This window comes from Oncorhynchus kisutch, linkage group LG18 (assembly GCF_002021735.2).
Source record: "Oncorhynchus kisutch isolate 150728-3 linkage group LG18, Okis_V2, whole genome shotgun sequence".
NCBI lineage: Eukaryota > Metazoa > Chordata > Actinopteri > Salmoniformes > Salmonidae > Oncorhynchus > Oncorhynchus kisutch.
Window position 1 is genome coordinate 9,830,620 of NC_034191.2, and position 15,975 is coordinate 9,846,594.

At 47.2% G+C, this 15,975-nt stretch overlaps 1 protein-coding gene across 1 annotated transcript; it reads right to left on the reverse strand.

The window, feature by feature from the left end:
• Positions 1–3,560: 3,560 nt before the first annotated feature.
• On the reverse strand, positions 3,561–12,953 carry LOC109886233 (SLIT and NTRK-like protein 3). The gene is made up of 3 exons (XM_031796954.1): positions 12,796–12,953; positions 12,158–12,249; positions 3,561–9,895 (listed from the first exon to the last, which is right to left on the reverse strand). The coding sequence occupies exon 3, from the start codon at positions 9,843–9,845 to the stop codon at positions 7,134–7,136; it is 2,712 nt and encodes a 903-aa protein (XP_031652814.1). The 5' UTR covers positions 9,846–9,895; positions 12,158–12,249; positions 12,796–12,953; the 3' UTR covers positions 3,561–7,133.
• Positions 12,954–15,975: the final 3,022 nt, after the last annotated feature.

The following is a 15,975-nucleotide window of genomic DNA, read 5'->3' on the forward strand; positions in this document are numbered from 1 at the left end:
GAGGAGGCAGGTAGCCTAGTGGTTAGAGTGTAGAGGAGGCAGGTAGCCTAGTGGTTAGAGTGTAGAGGTGGCAGGTAGCCTAGTGGTTAGAGTGTAGAGGAGGCAGGCAGCCTAGTGGTTAGAGTGTAGAGGAGGCAGGCAGCCTAGTGGTTAGAGTGTAGAGGAGGCAGGCAGCCTCGTGGTTAGAGTGTAGAGGAGGCAGGTAGCCTAGTGGTTAGAGTGTAGAGGAGGCAGGCAGCCTAGTGGTTAGAGTGTAGAGGAGGCAGGTAGCCTAGTGGTTAGAGTGTAGAGGAGGCAGGCAGCCTAGTGGTTAGAGTGTAGAGGAGGCAGGTAGCCTAGTGGTTAGAGTGTAGAGGAGGCAGGCAGCCTAGTGGTTAGAGTGTAGAGGAGGCAGGTAGCCTAGTGGTTAGAGTGTAGAGGAGGCAGGCAGCCTAGTGGTTAGAGTGTAGAGGAGGCAGGGAGCCTAGTGGTTAGAGCATTGGGCAAGTAACCGAAAGATTGCAATATTGAATCCCTGAGCTGACATTGTAAAAAATCTTCTGTTCTATCCCTGGACAAGGCAATTAACCCACTGTTCCTATGTTGTCATTGAAAATAAGAATTTGTTATTAATTGACTTGCTTAGTTAAATAAAGGCAAAATAAAAAAAAATACATCAATCAAACTATCCATCCAGTCAAGCAGGACAATGATAATATATTAAGTACAGAACTATCAAAATACCGTAAAGGTCATATCTTTGCTTTGTTTCCCTCAATGATTCAGATAAGGCGGAAGGCTGGTAGTGACAGAATGTGTTCAATGTCCCCACTCTGATTCTCTACAGCATCAATGCAACTGAGCCAAGGCAAACGGTTTGTGTCAAGTAGGAAGCATAATGACATATCTTTTCGAGTCCATAGAGGGTATAGGTACTTGGGATGGATTTGGGATAGTGTGAATCCATGGTTATTGGAGGACACATTCATCAATAGGGAACAATCCAATCCCTTCAGCACAGCCACCTCCCTCAACAGCAACTCAGCCAATCAGAACATAGGTTGACCACACAGGTTACGTAACATGATTCTGTGTTTGAAAACAATTATGTAACTTAGAGCAGCAACATGTAGAGTGAGGGAGAGGGTAGAATAACTTCCTCCTGTCTTGTCGTGCATCTCTCTCTGAGAAGAGACTCAGCTCTTTAGAGACACCCCGGTGTAGTAAAGGTTATTCTAACAAGACAAACAGTTGTTGCTAAGCACAACGCTATTTTACACAAGGGAACACTAGAGAACAGCAAACAAACGCTTCACCTTCTTTACACAGTCATGATGAACCCTTTACCTCCTAAAGCCTAGATGTAGTGTCTCCATGAGTACAGAGTATGGCTTTACACAGTCATGATGAACCCTTTACCTCCTAAAGCCTAGATGTAGTGTCTCCATGAGTACAGAGTATGGCTTTACACAGTCATGATGAACCCTTTACCTCCTAAAGCCTAGATGTAGTGTATCCATGAGTACAGAGTATGGCTTTACACAGTCATGATGAACCCTTTACCTCCTAAAGCCTAGATGTAGTGTCTCCATGAGTACAGAGTATGGCTTTACACAGTCATGATGAACCCTTTACCTCCTAAAGCCTAGATGTAGTGTCTCCATGAGTACAGAGTATGGCTTTACACAGTCATGATGAACCCTTTATCTCCTAAAGCCTAGATGTAGTGTCTCCATGAGTACAGAGTATGGCTTTACACAGTCATGATGAACCCTTTACCTCCTAAAGCCTAGATGTAGTGTCTCCATGAGTACAGAGTATGGCTTTACACAGTCATGATGAACCCTTTACCTCCTAAAGCCTAGATGTAGTGTCTCCATGAGTACAGAGTATGGCTCTACACAGTCATGATGAACCCTTTACCTCCTAAAGCCTAGATGTAGTGTCTCCATGAGTACAGAGTATGGCTTTACACAGTCATGATGAACCCTTTACCTCCTAAAGCCTAGATGTAGTGTCTCCATGAGTACAGAGTATGGCTTTACACAGTCATGATGAACCCTTTACCTCCTAAAGCCTAGATGTAGTGTCTCCATGAGTACAGAGTATGGCTTTACACAGTCATGATGAACCCTTTACCTCCTAAAGCCTAGATGTAGTGTCTCCATGAGTACAGAGTATGGCTTTACACAGTCATGATGAACCCTTTACCTCCTAAAGCCTAGATGTAGTGTCTCCATGAGTACAGAGTATGGCTTTACACAGTCATGATGAACCCTTTACCTCCTAAAGCCTAGATGTAGTGTCTCCATGAGTACAGAGTATGGCTTTACACAGTCATGATGAACCCTTTACCTCCTAAAGCCTAGATGTAGTGTCTCCATGAGTACAGAGTATGGCTTTACACAGTCATGATGAACCCTTTACCTCCTAAAGCCTAGATGTAGTGTCTCCATGAGTACAGAGCATGGCTTTACAAAGTCATGAGATATGAGTAGGATAACAATAGGATTTATTAGAACATAATCAACAAGCGCATTTGTGATCAGAACCAAACAGACAATCAATTAAGCCCCAAAAAACATGAATCAAAGTAGTGGGCTGTGTCACCTTACTGAATCACAGTGGGCCGTGTCACCTTACTGAATCACAGTGGGCCGTGTCACCTTACTGAATCACAGTGGGCCGTGTCACCTTACTGAATCACAGAAATATAAAGGTGGATCATTATGGAACTTTGTTTCTCATTTAAAATAGAATAATTCAGGTTTGCTTTAATCAAACAAAGTGCATGCAGAAAACTGCTGACCCTCAATGAGTAACCCTCTGGTCGGGGATAAGAAAAGGGGGTAGGTTGGGGACTAGGGTGGTCAGAGAGAAGGAAGGGGGTAGGTTGGGGACTAGGGTGGTCAGAGAGAAGGAAGGGTGTAGGTTGGGGACTAGGGGGGTCAGAGAGAAGGAAGGGGGTAGGTTGGGGACTAGGGTGGTCAGAGAGAAGGAAGGGGGTTAGGTTGGGGACTAGGGGGGTCAGAGAGAAGGAAGGGGGTAGGTTGGGGACTAGGGGGGGTCAGAGAGAAGGAAGGTGGTAGGTTGGGGACTAGGGTGGTCAGAGAGAAGGAAGGGGGTAGGTTGAGGACTAGGGGGGTCAGAGAGAAGGAAGGGGGTAGGTTGGGGGCTAGGGTGGTCAGAGAGAAGGAAGGGGTTAGGTTGGGGACTAGGGGGGGTCAGAGAGAAGGAAGGGGGTAGGTTGGGGACTAGGGGGTCAGAGAGAAGGAAGGGGGTAGGTTGGGGACAAGGGGGGTCAGAGAGAAGGAAGGGGGTAGGTTGGGGACTAGGGGGGTCAGAGAGAAGGAAGAGGGTAGGTTGGGGACTAGGGTGGTCAGAGAGAAGGAAGGGGGTAGGTTGGGGACTAGGAGGGTCAGAGAGAAGGAAGGGGGTAGGTTGGGGACTAGGTTGGTCAGAGAGAAGGAAGGGGGTAGGTTGGGGACTAGGGTGGTCAGAGAGAAGGAAGGGGGTAGGTTGGGGACTATGGGGGTCAGAGAGAAGGAAGGGGATAGGTTGGGGACTAGGGTGGTCAGAGAGAAGGAAGGGGGTAGGTTGGGGACTAGGGGGGTCAGAGAGAAGGAAGGGGGTAGATTGGGGACTAGGGGGGGTCAGAGAGAAGGAAGGTGGTAGGTTGGGGACTAGGGTGGTCAGAGAGAAGGAAGGGGGTAGGTTGGGGACTAGGGGGGTCAGAGAGAAGGAAGAGGGTAGGTTGGGGACTAGGGTGGTCAGAGAGAAGGAAGGGGGTAGGTTGGGGACTAGGGTGGTCAGAGAGAAGGAAGGGGGTAGGTTGGGGACTAGGGGGGTCAGGGAGAAGGAAGGGGGTAGGTTGGGGACTAGGGTGGTCAGAGAGGAGGAAGGGGTAGGTTGGTGGCTAGGGTGGTCAGAGAGGAGAAAGGGGGTTAGGTTGGGGGCTAGGTGGTCAGAAAGGAGAAAGGTGGTTAAGTTGGGGGCTAGTGTGGTCAGAGAGGAGGAAGGGGGTTAGGTTGGGGGCTAGGGTGCTCAGATAAGAGGATGGGGGTTAGGTTGGGGGCTAGGGTGGTCAGAGAGGAGGAAGGTGGTTAGGTTGGTGGCTAGGGTGGTCAGAGAGGAGAAAGGGGGTTAGGTTGGGGGCTAGTGTGGTCAGAGAGGAGGAAGGGGGTTAGGTTGGGGGCTAGTGTGGTCAGAGAGGAGGAAGGGGGTTAGGTTGGGGGCTAGGGTGCTCAGATAGGAGGATGGGGGTTAGGTTGGGGTCTAGGGTGGTCAGAAAGTAGTAAAGGGTTTAGGTTGGGGGCTAGGGTGTTCAGAGAGGAGGAAGGGGGTTAGGTTGGGGGCTAGGTGGTCAGAGAGGAGGGGGGGGGTTAGGTTGGAGCCTAGGGTGAATGATGAAAGCCTGCTCAATATGTATACTCATTTGGCTTGTGTGTGTGTGTGTGTGTGTGTGTGTGTGTGTGTGTGTGTGTGTGTGTGTGTGTGTGTGTGTGTGTGTGTGTGTGTGTGTGTGTGTGTGTGTGTGTGTGTATGTCCAGGTCCCACAGCCGGTGGTAAATGGTTATATTCCTGGATGTCAGCTGTTACATCCCAGTGAGTGAGTGAGTGAGTGAGTGAGTGAGTGAGTGAGTGAGTGAGTGAGTGAGTGAGTGAGTGAGTGAGTGAGTGAGTGAGTGAGTGAGTGAGTGAGTGAGTGAGTGAGTGAGTGTCAAATGGGGGGAGACAATGACTATGATATAAACCGATAGTTTCCAGAAGTGGTCGGTCTTCTGATGACTAAGAAATAGTTCATAAACTCAAGAAGGCATGTGGATTAACGATGAAAACGACCTTCCTTTCAACATTAATATCTCTTCAAAATCACTCTACTTTCCTGCAAAATGAAACATGTCCTTGTTTGACTCCACCCCAACCAACAAGTAACATCCTAAAGGTCCATTTTTATATCAATAACAAATCATTTCTGGGGAACAATTACATTTTCAATTAAAACGGTCGATAAGAAACAAAAAATAGCTTCTAAGCAAAGAACAATAATACATTTGCTCGGACTGTCTGGGAATGGTCTGAGTCGGGAGGGGAAAGCCTCTTTCTTATTGGCCTATTAACTAACGTCACCAGTCTGGCCAATACTTCGTCTCACCACAGCCGGCTGACATTTCAGGCAGACATTTTTCAAACAGCTCTTACACTAAAAGGGCATTATCATCATTTTCATAATTTCACAGTATTATTCCAACCTCATAGAGTGGAAATACTGTATATATAAAACATAGGAAAATCACGTTTTTAACTGCACTGGGCCTTTAAATGAGTTGGAATGTCAAATTATCGATTGGTTTGAGTTGAATGACATTGCTTGAAATCCATGTGTTCTCCCTCTTTAAGGATATTCACAAATACATGATGATGTAGAAAAACCTTTATATAACAATAACCATCATGTTATCTGCACAGGATATCTCCAATCCTACTGATCTCATTAATAGTACAAAGCAAACGTAATGTTCTCTTGCTGATTACCGTATTTCAATTTGATAGAATATAGCAGACTAATGTACAGGCCTAGTATTTTATTTGGTCATGGGATTCACCATATTGCCATCTAAAAATGAAAGAACAGTCTGGCGATAGTGTCTGACAGACCAGCAGTATTGTTAACCTGGTCATGTGAGCGTCCCTCTGTCTCCCTCGTGTGTACAAAATTAGTCATGTCAATCTGCAGCGAATGAGCTTCAAGTGGGTCCTTCAGACTCGCGGTCTTTTTTAGATAATTCGTTGAACTTTCATGTGAAAACAGTCACAATGAAATGAGAACACAATGGTGCATTTACATTACCCATCGGACAAAACTTGATTCATTAATTGGCTCATTTTCAATTCTGCATCTCTCAAAGACGTGTCACTCTCTTTCTCTTTTTGTTTTGGTATCGCCAGCTACTATCGAAGTTGCACGCCTTCCCGATTCAGCCTACCTCAAATAAGCTACCATTGCACAGGAGCAGCAAATGCCCATATTCTTGGCCACAGCAGCACAACTACAAATGTAATCAAGCCACTAGAGATGTCCGTGTATTATGCTGCTATACGCAGACACAGCACAGTATAGAGCCATACCAAACATATTACCTCTACGTTCTTCACAAACGTACCGTGGTAGCACCCTTTTCATTTAATATAAGAGTTTTTATTAAGAAGGCTATACCAGACGCATATTCACTATACATTTATTTAACATTACCTTTACAATAAAATGTTCACTGAAATTACAGAATAAATATATGCACATATTTTCTTCAAATCTTTGTAAGAGAGAAAACATTAAAAGTGCCCCCTACAAAGCCGTTAGTGTCGATGAGATAATCCGATGCATGGTTCTTAAGAAAGTGCGTGAAATTCCAGAAAACCTTGAGCGTCATCATATAATATATTCACAAATGTTATTTTCATCCTTGGGCGAGCACGTCCTTGAGAATTGCACCCAGATATATAGTAGTCCTCTTTAATTATAATGATAATAATATATAAAATTAAATAGAACACTGAACCGTAATGTGTTACAGTATCTCTATTAATACGTGAGTGATAGTTCTGAGCAAATCCCTCACCACTGCAATGGGTCGAGTGCATGCAGCAAACTGCAATTCATTTTCTTAAGGTTGTATTTATTTCCTACTAACTTCATGTGCACGGCACCCGAGCGTTTATATATCCACCTGAAAGATAGCGAGACAGAAACACGAGCCCCAGTGGAGACATCCAGGTCCCGCACAGGGTTACTCCACCATTTGAGAGCTCATGAAGGGTTCAGTTTGACGGGATATATTTTCGGATGTTGTGTTTTTTTCCCGGGGTCTCTATCCTCTTTCTCGTTCTCTCACCCTCCTCGGCATATAGACCAATCTGTTCCATATAAAAATAAGGGGTGATAACATTGCTGGCTACTCTGAAAAAAGGCACTTCATTGAATATCTGAGAATGGCCTTTCCTCCAAAGCGATTTTGGGGGAAAACTTTTTGTCTTATAATATTTCATTTTAATATCATGCTGCTTTTTTGTTTAGTTTTTCTTCCGTGATTTTGTTCCGTTTGGGGAAAAGGGAGAGTGTGTGTTTATACGTAGCTTATGCTAAACTCCGTGTGTTAGAACCGATATGATTTCTCCAGTACTTCGAGGTAATCCGGCTTGGTTTGGAGTTTGGCCCTTAACTCGAGGTAATCGCTTTGGGAGGGGTCAGTGTAGCAGCCTTTCCCTGCTGTGAACAGCAACGACTCCTTGAGACGTGCGTCCTGTTGTAAGTCCGGGTATTGCATACCAGGCGGGTGTGCATGTGCAACGTGCATGTCCTTGAGCTTCGGCACCGTTCCATACAGACAGTCTACGAAGCCGACAGTCGGCGTGGGTCTCTGGCTGTCAATCACGGTGGGACACAGCCCACTGTTCTCGTGAAAACTCGATATATCCCCTGTATTGTGGTTTACCGTGACGATAGTGTTGAGCTGTGAGTTAGACATGGCTAGGGTCCATTCCCTCTCCTTCTCTAAGAGGGTTCGGTAATTACTGTTGTTCTCTTTAGTTTCTGCAAACTGCCCCCCCTCCCCCTCCCCTACCTCTCCCTCCCGGGGCTTGTAAATGGGGTTGTTGCACATCTGCGTCACAGGGTGAGGAATGTAATCATAGACGTGACCGTGAGTGTGTGTGTGGCCAACGTGACCATGCGTGTGTGTATGTGTGTGACCGCTGGTTGGCTTTTCAGGTGAGCCTATGCTTCCACTGCTGGTCTGTCTCGGCGGATCCTCGAATATCCTGCACTGCATCTGGATTCCCGTCAGATCCACCTCAGAGCGTTTCCGGAAGGGCAGCTTCTTCCGTCTCCGCAGGACGAAGGCGAAGAGGCCCGCGGCCACGAAAACCGCTGAGATGAACAGAATGAGAAGACTGAGGATAAGGACTGATAGAGGCACCGGCCCCCTCCCCACAGCCTCCCCCAGACCAGAGCTACCGGTGGTCATGTCATCAGAGGGGAGGAGAGCTGGGGAGGGTCCGGATGAATACTTCAGCTCTGGACAGATGACTTCAGCATCCAGCGACCTCAGATCCTTCCCAAAGGCAAAATCAGGAGTCTTACAGATGACATCACTAACCATGATGACCGAGGACAGCTTCTCCATCCAGGTTTTGAGGGGGATGATGTCACAGGAGCAGTCCCAGGGGTTCTGATGAAGGTCCACCTGGACGATGGAATGCAGGTGTTCTAGAACGCCACGCACAGGCAAGGACAGGAAGTAGTTATTGCGGAGGTTGAGTCGCGCCAGGCTGGTGCCTGCGAAGGCGTCGGTCGGGAGAGTGCGGAGGAGGTTGTCATTGAGGAAAACAAGCTGAAGGCTGGGCATGAGAGAGAATGATGCCGGCTGGATCTCACGAATCACGTTATACTCAAAATAAAGATAACTCAACGTCTGTAAGCCCCGGAACATACCGGGAGTTAGCCTCTCAATGTCGTTCCCATTCAGATACAAACTCTTCAGGTTGGGAAGGTTGATAAATGCCCCTTCCTGGACGTACGATATCCGGTTATTCCCCAAGTGTAGTAAATCCAAGCTGGAAAAGTTCCAGAAATCAGACCGGTAGATTTTCTGTATCAGATTTCCGCTCAGATAAAGTTTCTTGGCATTTAGGGGCCTGGGCAGGAGCTCTGAGATATTATGAAAGCCCTTCTCTTTACAGTTGACCGTTAGCCCCAGGTCGTTGATATGGAGGTTGCAGATACACCCAGAAGGGCAGACGATGGGGATGGGGGGGCGGGTCTGGTAGCCAGCTATGGGGGGCTGGTTCAGGCCGGGGTAGAGACTACGAGGAGTGGGAGGGTTTTTGGTGGGCCTGGGCCGTTTGGTGGGTTTGACATGTCTCTCTTTGTACTCCACAGACGACGCCGTGTTGTGGAACGAAGACAGCATGGAGGACGGTTTTGTTGGCCACGTGTTCTCGTTGTTAAATGGAGACCGAGGGATTCCCAGTTTGGCCTCGATTTCCGCGTCTGAAAGTAACGGACAGAGCTCACTGCGTTTGATCTCTCGTAAATCTTTCCCGTGCAAGTGGAAGGGGTACTCGCAGGTGATCTCTCCTACCAGTGCTGTGTAGGGAACGCGTTCCAACCATGTTTTTAGCTGAACTATATCACACTCACAGATCCATGGATTCTCCTCTAGCTGAATCTCCATCAGGCTCCGCCCCACATATTCCAACATGCCCTTATATGGTAATGTCTTTAACCGGTTTCCCCTCAGGTCCAGGTGTGTTAGTGACACCGACCTGAATAGATAGCTGGGCAGGACTGGTATCAGATTGTCATTTAGGATGAGTACTCTGAGTTTGTGGAGGTGCCTGAAGGCTCCGCTCTCTATCCTCTTGATGACATTATAGTCCGCTTGCAGGTATTCCAAGCTTTCCAGACCCAGGAAGGTGTCATTCCGGAAAACCTCTAGTTTGTTCTCATGCAGAAACAGCCGTTTCAGAATTCCCAATCCGTTAAATGCTCCGGCGTGGATGTCCTGTAGCGCATTATTCCCCAGATTAATGGACACGGCATTGTTGAGGTGAAGAAAACTGTTGAAGTACAGCTTCCTCATGGAGTTCCTCTGCAGGTTGAGTTTGAAAGGCCGCGTCCATATCTGGGAGATCTGACTGACGTTCGTAAATCCTTTGCTGTCACAGTGGACGTGAAAGACGCCCTCTTTGACTTGGCAGTAGCAGGGCTCGAAGCAGGGCTCGTCCATCTCCTCCGAGTCCTCCAGCAGTGGGATTGGGGTGGTCCATCCTAGGGCTATGGTGCTCAGCAAGGTAACCCACAGCATCCTCACTGAGACCTGATGAAGTCACGGCTATGGCAAGCCACTTCACAGCACTGAGACCGTAGACAAGAGAGGGAGAGGGAGAAGGGGCACAGACACAAACACACACACACACACAGACAGACAGACACAGACACACACACAGACACACACACACACACACACACACACACACACACACACACACACACACACACACACACACACACACACACACACACACACACACACACACACACACACACACACACACACACACACAGACACAGACACAGACACACACACACACAGAGACAGACAGACAGACACAGACACACACACACAGACAGACAGACAGACAGACACAGACACAGACACAGACACAGACACAGACACAGACACACACACACACACACACACACAGACACAGACACACACACACACACACACACACACACACACACACACACACACACACACACACACACACACATAGACACACACACACACACACACACACACACACACACACACACACACACACACACACACACACAGACAGACAGACAGACAGACAGAGACACAGACACACACACACACAGACACACACACACACACACACACACACACACACACACACACACACACACACACACACACACACACACACACACACACACACACACACACACACACACACACACACACACACACACACACACACAGGGACAGACACACACACAGGGACAGACACAGACAGGACACACACACAGGGACAGCGGGGTGAAGAATGTGACAAAGAGGAGAAAAAGAGACAGAGAGAGAGAAACCGTTAGTATTGCTGTCTCATGGAAGGTGCACATGGAAATAAATGAACACAGTGACATTGGTGTATCAATGTAGCAACACTGACTGTTTAATTCATTACACACCAACCTAAAACAATTACAATGATCCCTGACTGTTTAATTCATTACACACCAACCTAAAACAATTACAATGATCCCTGACTGTTTAATTCATTACACACCAACCTGAAACAATTCCAATGATCCCTATTGGTCCTTTGTTTACCATCACCATATCTCACCTTATGAGTACCTACCACTAAGGTTGCCATAAATCAAACTCGGAGATGCTCAATGAATGAATGAAGGATGGCAACAGCAGGTGGCCGTGGAACGGTGGAGAGATCTCTCTGTATTTAATACATAACAAACCCGGAAAATCAGACACCGGAGTTTGTTGTTGTGAAAATGAACCACAGTGTGGTTTCGCCAGATTAATCACCCCATAGCGTGAGCTATACCCCCGTTAACCTAGGGACACGGACATAGCTTGTCATCAGGGCTCATGGCACGGACCAGAGAGAACGAGAGGACGTTTGGGCAATATGCAGTGTTCTAATCAAACAACCTTAGGAAATACAGCTATTTGTTATAAGGGTATAACATTCAAGTGACAACTGATTTCATATCATTGTCTTCGGGGCAACTGCCGGGTTAAATGTTTGAGAACAAATTGATTGCAGATTGTTCATAGCCTACCAAAATAAGATATGTTTAGCCTAACCTCCATATGTAAATATAATATGCTATAGATGAACGGAGATGACATCAGCTGCTCAAGGGCTAGAGAGAAAAATACCAAAAAACGGATTTGTCATCTCCCCACACGTGAATGCCCTTAGCCCCCGGTCCTTATGGTCATAGTAAACGAAAATCACATACATTTAGGACACGTTACTACCTATGAAACGATTCTCTTTACCATCACCGCTGTTCGTGTCAAAACTGCACACACACACACACACACACGACCGCTGTTCGTGTCAAAACTGCACACACACACACACACACACACACACACACACACACACACACACACACACACACACACACACACACACACACACACACACACACACACACACACACACACACACACACACACACACACACACACACACACACACACACACACACACACACACACACACACACACACACACACACACACAGAGACACAGACACACACACACTACGATGAATAGCGCACTTTGTATGTTCCCAGTGCTCTGCCTCCACCATTTGGCTTGTATTGCAAATCTATGCGCTGTCCGTGGTGCTGAGATCCCATGGAAAACACACAAAGCTCCTGCAGGCGCTGTCCATTAAACCGGTGGTGCTGAAATAATACAAAATCGGAAAACCACTAAAAAGAGAGAAAACGTATTCTCCCTTACTCTTTCCGATCGTTTAGCATTTCCACGTCCCACAGCGGTTGGTAAAGTGTTGTATTCCTGGGTGTAAGCTGTTATATCCCGGGGTACCTACTCAGTTTAATGGCATCCAACTTCACATCGCCTGCTTTTGCGGTGCCCGTGTAGCGGGGGAGGTGAGATGTCCCGCGTGCCTTCAGTTATGGGCTGTTGAAAGAGGGAGAGAAGGAGAAACAAGAAAAATATGCATCGGAATGAGCCGTACACATCCATACAGCATAACGCAATCAAACCCTGTACCTTGACCAAACCACAAACTGTTAGCACAGGGTAGATACATCCATTAAAGAAACACAGGTTCAATTATGGACACGATTGTCTATACAGAAAACGCAATGAAATAATAAATAAATACATTGACAATGTCTGTTGTATCTCAAAGAACTGGCAAACCCGAATTACGAAACAAACGTGGGAATGTAAAGGCAATAGAAATGAAACCTATATAAGGTAAGGAAAAGAAGCTGTTGGAATGCGAGCCGAGCGCTATGCAGGTGCTTTCGTCGTGACATCGGCTCGGAACCGTTGAATGTGAGAAACAAAATGCTCATTGATCAGATAGGATAGGCAGATTCCTCTGCTCCATTCTCACCATCAACGAGTGCGTTCCTTTCCCTCCCACGTCCGTGGCTTAGCTATATGCAATAAGGATACGCATTAACACACGCGCATATTCACACACGCACCACTCACCTTACTTTGGCACTGCAAACAGCATCCGGAAAAAAAGCACCACTAGTTTAAAGATTGTTGGATCGCTCTCTTTCCTTCTCTGCCTCTCTTCCTGCTGAGATTTTCCCGTTGCTCTCTCTCTCTCTCTCTCTCTCTCTCTGTCTCTCTCTCTCTCCCTCTCCCTCTCCTCTCTCTCTTCTCTCTCTCTCTCTCTCTCTCTCTCTCTCTCTCTCTCTCTCTCTCTCTCTCTCTCTCTCTCTCTCTCTCTCTCTCTCTCTATTTCTCCCTCTCCCTCTCCCTCTCTCCCTCTCTCTCTCTCTCCTCTCCCCTCTATGTCCCTTTGCGCTCTCTCCTGTCTCTCTGTCTCTCTCTCTCTCTCTCTCTCTCTCTCTCTCTGTCTCTCCTCTCTCTCTCTCTCTCTCTCTCTCTCTCTCTCTCTCTCTGTCTCTCTCTCTCTCTCTCTCTCTCTCTCTCTATGTCCCTTGCTCTCTCTCCTACCGCTGTGGCTCAGGCAACGAGAGAGAAAATGAAGACGTGATTGGAATGCAATGTTCTCTCTTTTTTTCTATCCACTTTGCTTATGATGCAGGTCCTCAGCTTGCTTCCTTTCCACGTACGACCGTTCAACAGTATAGCCAGACGAAACTGCTTCTCCTTGGCTTAAGCTTCCCTCTGTCCGATGCGCCAACCTGCTGTGGATCAAAAGTCAACGTCTATTTTCCTTCGCCTCTTTTTAAGACGTCACTGGAAGGAGCTTTAAGTGAAGAGAGCAACTAGCGAGAGAGGGAGAATACGGGGTTGGTTGTGTATGGTGTCGGCCTTGCTGAGAGGAGGAGCGCTCTGACTGGTCGCAATAGGAGCGCTCTCTCGCTCTCTCTCTCTCTCTCGGAAAGGAGAGAGAGGTGTGTGCGTGGCGGGTGGTTCAGCTTCTCTGAGGCAGCAGACCTGTGGATGACAGGCAAAGCGAGGCGGAGACCAGTGAGCAGAGAGGCAGTGGATTTGTTTTTTGAATCTTTGGCTACTCTTGAATACGTTGACTTGATACAGTTCATCCTATAGTTTATCTTGTGTCTTTTTGGGTGTAAGCATATGATTCAACTACACTGGACTGTCTCTTAAATATGTTTTTTTTTCTCAATTCAATTCATTTCAAGGGGCTTTATTGACATGGGAAACATGTGTTAACATTGCCAAAGCAAGTGAGGTAGATAATAATATACATATTTGTATATATATATTTTTTTCTCTCTCTCTCCCCCTCTCTCTGTCTCTCTGTCTCTCTGTCTCTCTGTCTTTCTGTCTCTCTGTCTCTCTCTTTCTCTCTCTCTGTCTCTCTGTCTCTCTCTCTCTCTTTCTCTCTCTTTCTCTTTCTCTCTTTCTCTCTCTCTCTCTCTCTCTCTCTGTCTCTCTGTCTCTCTGTCTCTCTCTCTCTCGTTCTCTCTTTCTCTCTCTCTCTCTCTCTCTCTCTCTCTTTCTCTCTTTCTCTCTCTCTCTCTCTCTCTCTCCGAATAGAAGGGAGGGTAGCCATTGGCTCCTGACAGTTTCTCTCCGTTCGATCTCACTGCAGCAGTCACGGCGCGGCGAGTGGAAAGGAAGTGCCTATACTCTGTTCCGTGCCTTTCCGCGCGCAGCCTCCAGCGGGCAATACAACCCCGCATGAGAGCCCGGGCCACATCAAACCGCATGGTAGACTTTGTTCACTTCGTCAAGACCAAACATCAATTTTCTCCTTTGTTTTGGGTTGGTTTTTTCGAATAAGATTTCATGATTACACCTCTGACATCTAAAATGAATAGTCTATACTCAGCCTACTTCCCTTAATCGTGACCTGTTCAGGATTTAACGATGTCTATTGTGATTCTGGATAAGAACTGAAATCACTGTTCAATTCTGCTATGTGAAAAGAAGAGATTTTCTCTCAATGTTTTCATGCATTGTATCTGAGCTTAGTTTATAGGCTATGGGAATTATATTGTGGTAGCGTGAGTCAGGTAGATTTTGGATCTTTCGGCAGCCCCAGGCTGTACAGTATCTGTGTCCCAGATTTTGTCCCAAAATAAACCCCCATTGGCACACACACTCCCACACGTTCACGCCCAGCCTGACACAGCCTAAGAGATAAGAGAGGAGAGTTCATTAGTGCCTGGCCAGCTGTCACAGAACTAGATACCAGGGTCACCAATATAAGGGATGGCATATGGCTCTGGAGATAGGAGGACGGAGTCTACTAACTCACATCTACTAGAGAAGAGTACCAAGGCTGATATTCTAGGCCCATGTTTCAGGGTGCTAAATAGCAGAGACAAGAGGGAAATATGAGTAAGAGAGAGAGAGAGGGAGAAAGAGAGAGAGAGAGAGAGAGAGAGAGAACTTAAGATAGTGTGTGTTTGAGAGGGGTTAAGGAGATAAGGTTACGAGAGACTATTTGGTAGCAGCTGGTATAGTAAAACTGTCTGTCATGTTTCTCTGTACAGACCTATCATTCATGTCCTGGCCTGTCAGACAGCCAGCTGCTGCTGCTGCCACACAGTCACTCAGAGAGTCAGTCGTTTAGCTGGTGCTGCTGCCACACAGTCACTCAGAGAGTCAGTCGTTTCGCTGGTGCTGCTGCTGCTGCTGCTGCTGCCACACAGTCACTCAGAGAGTCAGTCGTTTAGCTGGTGCTGCTGCTGCCACACAGTCACTCAGAGAGTCAGTCGTTTAGCTGCTGCTGCTGCCACACAGTCACTCAGAGAGTCAGTCGTTTAGCTGCTGCTGCTGCCACACAGTCACTCAGAGAGTCAGTTGTTTAGCTGCTGCTGCTGCCACACAGTCACTCAGAGAGTCAGTCGTTTAGCTGGTGCTGCTGCTGCCACACAGTCACTCAGAGAGTCAGTCGTTTAGCTGGTGCTGCTGCCACACAGTCACTCAGAGAGTCAGTCGTTTAGCTGGTGCTGCTGCCACACAGTCACTCAGAGAGTCAGTCGTTTAGCTGCTGCTGCTGCCACACAGTCACTCAGAGAGTCAGTCGTTTAGCTGCTGCTGCTGCCACACAGTCACTCAGAGAGTCAGTCGTTTAGCTGGTGCTGCTGCCACACAGTCACTCAGAGAGTCAGTCGTTTAGCTGGTGCTGCTGCCACACAGTCACTCAGAGAGTCAGTCGTTTAGCTGGTGCTGCTGCCACACAGTCACTCAGAGAGTCAGTCGTTTAGCTGGTGCTGC

Excerpts from the sequence above, each read along its gene's own strand:
- LOC109886233 (XM_031796954.1), bottom strand. The coding sequence starts at position 9,845 with ATGCTGTGGGTTACCTTGCTGAGCACCATAGCCCTAGGATGGACCACC.